The sequence below is a fragment of the Propithecus coquereli genome, unplaced genomic scaffold, assembly GCF_000956105.1.
Source record: "Propithecus coquereli isolate 6110/MARCELLA unplaced genomic scaffold, Pcoq_1.0 Scaffold47, whole genome shotgun sequence".
NCBI classification, from domain to species: Eukaryota; Metazoa; Chordata; class Mammalia; order Primates; family Indriidae; genus Propithecus; species Propithecus coquereli.
The window spans coordinates 3,403,364-3,412,329 of NW_012150507.1; the positions used below are offsets into that span (position 1 = coordinate 3,403,364).

The following is an 8,966-nucleotide window of genomic DNA, read 5'->3' on the forward strand; positions in this document are numbered from 1 at the left end:
AAAGTCAACTAAAATTTAAAAGGAAATTAAAATGCATACTCTGGTTAGTGTTAAGAATTCACTTTATGCGCAAAAACATTAATTCTGTTTTATCCCAACAGAAGATCCCTCTAAATGAGACAAGTGAGAAATCTGAATTAATAGAAAAATCATTGTAATTCAAATGTCAAAAGGAATGAAGACATATATTTTTTCTATAAATTATATGAGATCTGAAATAAATGCAAATTCTTAAATTTGAACAGAGCACCTAAATCATATTAGAACATCAAATGGTTAAGATATTTTACATTTTATCACAAATCATGTACTGTTAACACAAATTAAATGTATTTTCAAAATTATTTTATTAACTAGACTTTTAGTTTGCCAAATACTAAAGTCTGAAAATACATGGGTATTGACTATCCCTTAATAAAAATATTTGAGTTACATATTTCATTGTAATATTTTTGGTAAAATGATCCTATACTGTATAGGGATACAGGCAAATAGAACACACCACACTTTTGTTCATAGGATTTTATTTGGTAGGAGTTTTGTATTGTTTTGTCACAACTGCAAGTAAGCCTTTAAATCACAAGAAATTTAGCTAATGAGTCCTTTAAAAATCCCCAAAACTTTCCCTTTTACCTTTTACCCTTTTTCCTGTATTAGCTGAATATCCTCCCAGTCACCCACTTATCTTTACTTGTGGAGGTCACATGGGAGCCTTTGTACAATCTGAGGTCTGTACACTCTCTCTAAATGAATGATCACTTATAACACTAGATATTCAAATCAGAGATCTGGCTACTTATTCTGTAAAGTTCACTTTCTAAACCATGTATAATAAAAGTAATTGTCATTATGCATTATTTTAAAATACTTTAAGAATTTTTCCTCAGTAAGATGTATTTAAAATCACCATTTTCTTAGCCAAGCATAGATATCTCAAAAATTGAAATAGATTTCTAGAAACTTACCTAAGAATAATCTTCTTTTTAATTTTAATTTTTACTAACATTATAGAACAGAATGTGATTTCCTAATTTTAGGATGTCAGTGATAGCCAAGTTAAAAACTCTGGGTTAAAGGAAAACTAATAAACCATTCATTCTTTCATAAAGTAGATGTGATTATTTACTACTTCTTGTGCTGTGTTCCAAGAACACAAAGATAAACAAAATGTAGTCCCTGCCCTTAGGAGCACCAGGGTCTGGAAGCGATAAGAGAAGCAATGATGGGAGGGGTTTCTAAGGTGCTTTAAGCAGAGTATTGAAAAGATCAGGTTTGTGTTGCAAGAAAGTAAGCCTTGCAAAAAAAAATAAGGATAAAATACAAGATAGAAACATGAAAATTTATACATCACCTGCTATTTTTAAGGTCCTCTGTACTAAGCACAGGGTATTCAAACAAGATTTCTACCCCTCAGGACCCCCAAATCCCTGCTATTGTCATACAAACCATTTCTGGCATCTTATTACAATAAGAAAGATTATAATCCAATTCACCAATGTGGCGCGTGAACCATTTCATTCAGTAGGGCTGACCTAAGGTTTCCCTGGAAAAGAGGTGCTGAAATAAATAAATGTACTCAACAGATTATCCATCAGTCAACTCTTTCAAACCAGTTATGTTTCCAAGGCCAAATAATCATGATCATGCTAAAGTGAACCCTTGTCCCTTGCTTTGTTTGATCCAGATTTTTAGCTTCAAGCCAGGTATTCTTAGAGCGCTACAATTTATCAAGTAGTATAATCGCCTTAGAATCTCATAAGGACTGTCAAATGAGAGAGGCAGGACAAATAATCTCATTTACAATATAGAATTTAAAACATTAGGGGTTAATGGAGGTTAAGGGAAATGTCTCAAAAGAAGCAAATTAAAAGCTTTTGGAGATAACAATATTGACTATTTTTTTTCCTTCTACAGAGATTTATATAAATGAGACATAGAAAAAAAATAAAGATAATTAAAGTTACTGATTTAAAGATTTCTATTTGCAACAGAGCTAAACCATGGCCTTTTCCTCATGATTCTGCTTAATTTGGAAAAGAGTGAAAATATAACCATAGCAGTTTTTCAACTACCATTATTATTAGAAATTAAGTGAACTACAGTCAAGGATGTAAGTAAGTGCCTTAAGAGGTATCCGTAATAATGTTAAAATAGCTGCCAGACTTTACATTTGACCCACCTAGCTTATCATTTATGAGTGCTATGTGCAAGGGACCTTTCGAGGGACAATGAAGAGGTACAAGGATGAATCCATCCAGAGTTCAATAAGAAAGAAATGTATTCAAATTAATATAATACATGTTTTCAAGTTTGAGATAACATTTAAGCTGGCCCTTAAAGTAAGTAGGATTTATGGAAGCAAGGATGAAAGGAAGTGACATTTTAAATAGCAAGAACAGTATGAGCTAAGGCAGCAAGCTGAAAGTTCTTAATATGTATAGAGAACAAAGGTTACACTCAAGGTGGAATATAGGGTGACCTGAGGGGATAAGTAGAAGTAGTTTGTAAGGCTAGAGCATTGGGGTTTGAGTGCCAGGGATTTGGAACTTTAATTAATAGGGAATAGAAACCCCCAAATAATTCAAAATAAAAGTATAATGATTGGTCTAGAAATACTAAACCATAACACATAATCTGGGGGAAAACATCTGATCACTGATCATTCAACAGTAAGCTCAAGTTACTAAAAAAAAAAAAAAAGAGTTCCAACTCTTGCAGATGTTTCAGATCAAATAGTAATTCTACAATTTTGTAGTATGTTCAATCACAGAAGCACAATGCTATTTAAAAAGACAGCCCAAAGTGGTTTGACTCATGACTTTAAAAAATGAAAAAAAAAAAATTAACCATGGAATTAAGAGTCAATGTGGGTTTTTCCACGGGCTTCGAATGCAGAAACAAATATATGTATATTTTTTCTAAAGTCAAAAATTAGATCTTCCTCAAAGATTTTATGATGACCTACGTTGGGCAGAAGAAAAACCTGTGTGGAAAAGAAGAATATAATGATTGTAAGAGGTGATAAAAGAGCAGGGAAGGGACTAGTGCCTTTCAAATCCTCCAGGTTGGTTTCTGAGCTGTGGGGTTTTGTTTAACTGTTAACAGTGACAGTTGAGGGAAGTGTGAGTAGATAACTGCACATAATTTGCAATTGCAGAGATGATTACAAGCATCCATAATATAGTACGGTGGTAGCGGCAAGAGGAGAGGGTATGGAGTTAAGCAGGTCTGAATTTGAATGTAGTCATGATCTTGAAAACATTTAACTTCCCCATAATTCATTTTCTTCCATAAAATGAGTATAACAAATATTTAACTTACGGGGGAGGAAAGAGCATAGGAAAGTATTTATTGATGAATAATAAATAAATGATAGCTCTTCAATAAAAACCTTTTACTCAGATCCTATTGTGTGCCTACCACTATGATTCTGTGGCTTTTAATCTTTGACAGGCTATGCATGAGAAGAGATGAATTGGACTTAGAAAGGTGATCAAGAGCACTTCAAAGCCCCCAGTTCAAAATTATCTCATCTCTCTCTCTCTCTCTCTCTCTCTCTCTCTCTCTCTCTCTCTATCTCTATCTCTCTCTATCTCTCACACACACACACACACACACACACACACACGTACACTCTCACTCTACCAATTAGGAATTTTAACAAGATCTTTTAAAAAAGATACAGTGTCCTTTGGAAAGGCAAAACAACTTCACGCTTCAGTGTGATCAATTTCTTTGCTACCAAAAGGCTGCTATGTTCTCTTGGAATTGGAAGAAGGCAAAGTGAGTTAGGATCTTTGTGAGGGCACTCAGTATGATAGGGAGGTGGAGAGGAAAAGGGAAGGAGGAAGGTAAAGAGAGAGAGAGAGAGAGAGAGACCAAAAATAAATATTGGTTCTAATTTGGAATTCTGCTTGGAGAGGACCTTTCTGTACCCTGACAATCTGAGAAAGATAATTGAGACTTCAGTTAAAATTATCAAGCTTGTGCCAAAGTCAGATTTCTTCCTTTCATCTCTGTCTTACCCATTCAGGCTGGTGAACTCACTTTTCAAACTCACACAGGATAAGATAAGACAGATAACTAGAAGATACTTGTGCAGGACTCCTTGGCACTCCACCCCATCTAAACTTCCAAGAAAATTTTTATTTTCATTTTTTTGCGATTCATCAGTCTTTTTGAGAGGCAATCCCACTTCTCAACTTCCACTCCTCAATAAAAAATATTAAGTTTTAAAATAAATTCTGTAGCTATTTAATCAGGGTCGGTCATAGCCTCAGCTTTTAGCTTAGCTTTGGCAGTGTAGGGCCTTAAGCTATTGCGACCCAACCCCCACCCTAAACATTTCACAGGCTACTGAGCTAGGGAAAGCTGAGATTGCTGTGGATTCTAGGATTCCCAGGACATCAGGTCAAGCAACTGAGAAGTCCACCCAGGGCTAAATTCCACACATAGTTTCTTCTCTCTCTGGGACCAGTGCTTTAACATCTGGGTTAATTAGATCGTGCAGACACGGTAACTAAGCGCAGAAAACAGCTGGGCACGTTGCTCAGAGCCCAGACAGAACGTGACCCACAGTTCTTAAAAAAACGCTTCTGGAAATACCAGCTCCAACAGGCTTGTAGCGTCTGAGTGCGGATAAGGCAGGAGCAAAACCGAGCACAGTTTGGACCTCTGGGGACAAATAGGCACTTTTGAGAGCTCCTTTAACTTTTAGAAAATTTTGAATTTACCCAGAGGGAGGAGGAGCAGAGTGGCAACTGCATCCAGCTAAAAAAAAAAAAAAAATTTGCACTCACATACTCCCCAGAGTTTTCACAAACAGAGATGGAAGAGAAAACTTAGGAAGTTAAAGTTCAGCATTAAAATAAAGAAAGTGCGACCAAAGACCCCGCGCACCTTCCTTAGAGTTTATTCGTTCCAAGTGCCTCTCCGCTTAGTACGCCTGCGCGCGCGCAAACAGCGGCCCCACCTCTCCGTTGGGGACGCAAAGCGTGCGTCGGGACGCGGGGTGCGGGTTGCGCATGCGTCCTCGTTGCGACGGCCTCTTGCTCCGGTGCTGGTCCCGGGAACCGCGGAGGGTAAGGTGTTCGCTGCGGTGTCTCGGGAGTCTGAGGAAGGAAGGGATAGGGGGCTAGAGTGAGTGCTCCCCTTGGCCGCATGAGTCGGAGCAGGAGTATTTCCTTCCCCGCCTGGCAGTTGCCCGTAGGAACTGGGTCCCTCCCCCTTCCCGTCCTACATTCCCTTCCCCCTTCCTGCCCCTTCCCAGGTGGGGACCCCCTTGGTCCTTCTTGTTCTGTCAGTGAGCCCCTGCCAAGACCATGAAGCTTGTGCGGAAGGACATTGAGAAGGACAATGCGGGCCAGGTGACCCTGGTCCCGGAGGAGCCTGAGGACATGTGGCACACTTACAATCTAGTGCAGGTGGGCGACAGCTTGCGCGCCTCCACCATCCGCAAGGTACAGACCGAGTCCTCCACAGGCAGCGTGGGAAGCAACCGGGTCCGCACTACCCTCACTCTCTGCGTGGAAGCCATCGACTTCGACTCCCAAGCCTGCCAGCTGCGGGTCAAGGGGACCAACATCCAAGAGAATGAGTATGTCAAGATGGGGGCTTACCACACCATCGAGCTGGAGCCCAACCGCCAGTTTACCCTGGCCAAGAAACAGTGGGACAGTGTGGTTCTGGAGCGCATCGAGCAGGCCTGTGACCCAGCCTGGAGCGCTGATGTGGCGGCTGTGGTCATGCAGGAAGGCCTCGCCCATATCTGCTTAGTCACTCCTAGCATGACCCTCACTCGGGCCAAGGTGGAGGTGAACATCCCTAGGAAACGGAAAGGCAACTGCTCCCAGCATGACCGGGCCTTGGAGCGCTTCTATGAACAGGTGGTCCAGGCCATCCAGCGCCACATACACTTTGATATTGTAAAGTGCATCTTGGTGGCAAGCCCAGGATTTGTGAGGGAGCAGTTCTGCGACTACATGTTTCAACAGGCAGTGAAGACCGACAACAAAGTGCTTCTGGAAAACCGGTCCAAATTTCTTCAGGTAAAACAATCTTACCCAGGGATAATTAAGGATGGGCAGAGGGAATGGTATAAACTACTCCTAAAGTTTTGGAACCGGGAAAAATAAGAGGAGAATGTCTACATGGCTGGAATTTTAAGTGAGATAATGAAATGAAAATAGGACTGTTAAATATCTGGCAAATTTATATAGTAAACTCTGCTTAAATCCTTAAACATATAAAGCCTTATTAGTGCTTTTTGGCTTTAGGTCATTGTGGGCTGATTAATGGGTTTTCTAAGAGATCCTTTTGTCTAACTTTTATAATTGTAATTTTAGGTACATGCCTCCTCTGGACACAAGTACTCCCTGAAAGAGGCCCTTTGTGACCCTACTGTAGCTAGCCGCCTTTCAGACACTAAAGCTGCTGGGGAAGTAAAAGCCTTGGATGACTTCTATAAAATGTTACAACATGAACCTGACCGAGCTTTCTATGGACTCAAGCAGGTGGAGAAGGCCAATGAAGCCATGGCAATTGACACATTGCTCATCAGTGATGAGCTCTTCAGGCACCAAGATGTAGCCACACGGAGCCGGTATGTGAGGCTGGTGGACAGTGTGAAAGAGAATGCAGGCACGGTTAGGATATTCTCTAGTCTTCATGTATCTGGGGAACAGCTTAGCCAACTGACTGGGGTAGCTGCCATTCTCCGATTCCCTGTCCCTGAACTCTCTGACCAGGAAGATGATTCCAGTTCTGAAGAGGATTAATGACAGAAACTTAAAATTGAGACAACCTGTGTCTCACTCCGTCATTGTTACAGTACACTTCTCAGCACCCTTGTGACAGAAAGCTGCAAGAGTGGCACTTTTTGATTGACACAGGGATTTCTTATGTATTTAGCCACACTAGGTATTTTGTGGTTGGCAGGACATGTATTCAAACTAAATAATAAACTAAAAGGAAATAATCTCTCTGTACTACCATCCTTATTAATTAGAATAATTTTATATAGGAATTATGAGTTATTTGTAGTACTTAGAAAAATGTGTAATAAGAATACCTATACAGTATATTATTTGGGATAGATCAAAATCTCATACTGCGTGTTTTGAAATAGTTTTGCTTAGAAAGAGCTTTTTACTATCTCAGTATCCTCAGTTTACATTGCTTATTTTAATTCTGCCTGGTGTTCTTGCATTTAATAATCCTTTTTCTCCCCACCTCCCTCCACAATCCATCATTTTTTTTTTTAGATTTAAGTGTTTTTGCTGTTTTAAATGATAGCCAATTAGTAGACTTGAAGACAAGTTTAAAATAATATTTTTCTTAAGAGACTTGTAAAACTAATGTTAAAAGTAAATTCTTGGTGTTTTTTTGTGTGTTTTTTGTTAGAATAAGTCATATTTGCTTTAGAAGACCACTTGATTAGTTATTTTCAGATCATAGAGCTTTGATTTGCTACAGGTTCTCAAGATAACTTCTTTGAGGCCTTTTTATTTTTAAAATGAGACTAAGGTATGTGATTTGGTTGTTATATAGCTACTTAGTGGCAAAGCTGAAATAGTCCTCAATCTGGACTTCAGTTCTTTGCACTGAAACATTGCTACACTATTTTTTGTTTATTTATTTTGGGCTTGTCATAGTTATATTTAATACCATCTTATATTTGTATGTGGCATTAGTCCGTGCTATCACATTCATACTGGACTATTTTAGGTGTAAAAAAAGCCTGTTCAGAAAGTTTAAGTCACATCATTAGTATGTGGCAGCTGACTTGTATGCCAGTACTCTTTACTATAACTATGGAATTTCTGCAGATACCTTGGAGTTTAAAATATTCTTTTTATTCACTATTTTTGATGTGCATTTCTAAAAGGGTGGGAGCCTTGGGAATGGAATTGCATCTTAACCTTTTTTTACAAACCTGAATTTAGCAAAATTATTAGGAAAGATCTTACAAAGCATGATCATTCAGTTTGTAACTCCTGGATCAGTAGTGCCTATTCAAGTAGGGATACTAAAGTTTTAGAACTTTTCTGTGTCTGTGGGCCTTCCTCATGGTGTAATAGATTTGGGAATTTTTTTATAAACTTTCTAACTAGTTTGAACCTTTTTATCTGTGGTTGGGAACTGACACTTCCATATAATTTAAAATCACATATTTATGTTTTTATATATCTACTTCCTAATTTAAGAATAATTCAGATTGTCATTTCATTATAATTCCATGAATAACTTTAAAATATTATTAAAAGATGTTATTAAATAATTTAACAGGGAATACAGAAATGAAGCCACTGAGATTCTTAAAATTAGAACCTAATCGATAGTGAATTACAGTCTCAGTAAGAATTTGGAGATTTTTGGACATGAATTACTCTCATAATCTATGCACTACTGAAATGAAGCCTAATAAATCTAACAAATACATTTTGGGGCATTGGTTGTCAAGTTTAGCCACATGTTAGCCTTACCTTGGGAACTCTTAGAGCTCTCAATGCCCAGACTGCAGCCCAAACTAAATAACCTTTCACTCCTAGAAATGCTGTTTTTTTTTTTTAAGGCACCCATATGATTCCAATAGATATCAAGGCTGAGAACCACTGATTCAGATCTTGCTATTCAAAAATATGGTCCATGGACCACCAGCATCCCTGAGAGGTTTTTAGAAACTAGAATCCAGGGCCCTACTGCAGACCTACTGAGTAAGAATCTACTTGTACCAACATCGTCAGGCGATTGTTGTGCATAATAAAATCTAATAAACAAAGGCAATGGCTTGTTCTCCCTGTGCTGGTAAGTCTTTGGCTGGGCTTACCATCCAGAGAGAAAAAGAGATTTGAGTTTTTAGGTCTTTCAAGAGAGTTAACTGGCCATACTAAACTATCTATAAAACCTCTCTAAATAAAAGCCTGTTTTTATGTGAATGAAATATTTCATTTAAAAAATCTTTAATT

At 38.4% G+C, this 8,966-nt stretch overlaps 2 protein-coding genes across 3 annotated transcripts in view; both read left to right on the forward strand.

Moving 5' to 3' along the window:
* Nucleotides 1–8,966, forward strand: part of ITGA1 (integrin, alpha 1) — a 177,490-nt gene that overhangs the window by 6,120 nt on the left and 162,404 nt on the right. The window lies entirely within an intron of this gene.
* On the forward strand, nt 4,816–6,992 carry PELO (pelota homolog (Drosophila)). 2 transcript variants are annotated; one of them, XM_012655296.1, is made up of 3 exons: nt 4,816–5,081; nt 5,270–6,047; nt 6,345–6,992. In XM_012655296.1, the coding sequence occupies exons 2-3, from the start codon at nt 5,322–5,324 to the stop codon at nt 6,774–6,776; spliced, it is 1,158 nt and encodes a 385-aa protein (XP_012510750.1). In that variant the 5' UTR covers nt 4,816–5,081; nt 5,270–5,321; the 3' UTR covers nt 6,777–6,992. The 2 variants fall into 2 exon arrangements, with proteins under 2 accessions (XP_012510750.1, XP_012510751.1); XM_012655297.1 differs by having other exon boundaries at nt 5,067–5,081; nt 5,304–6,047.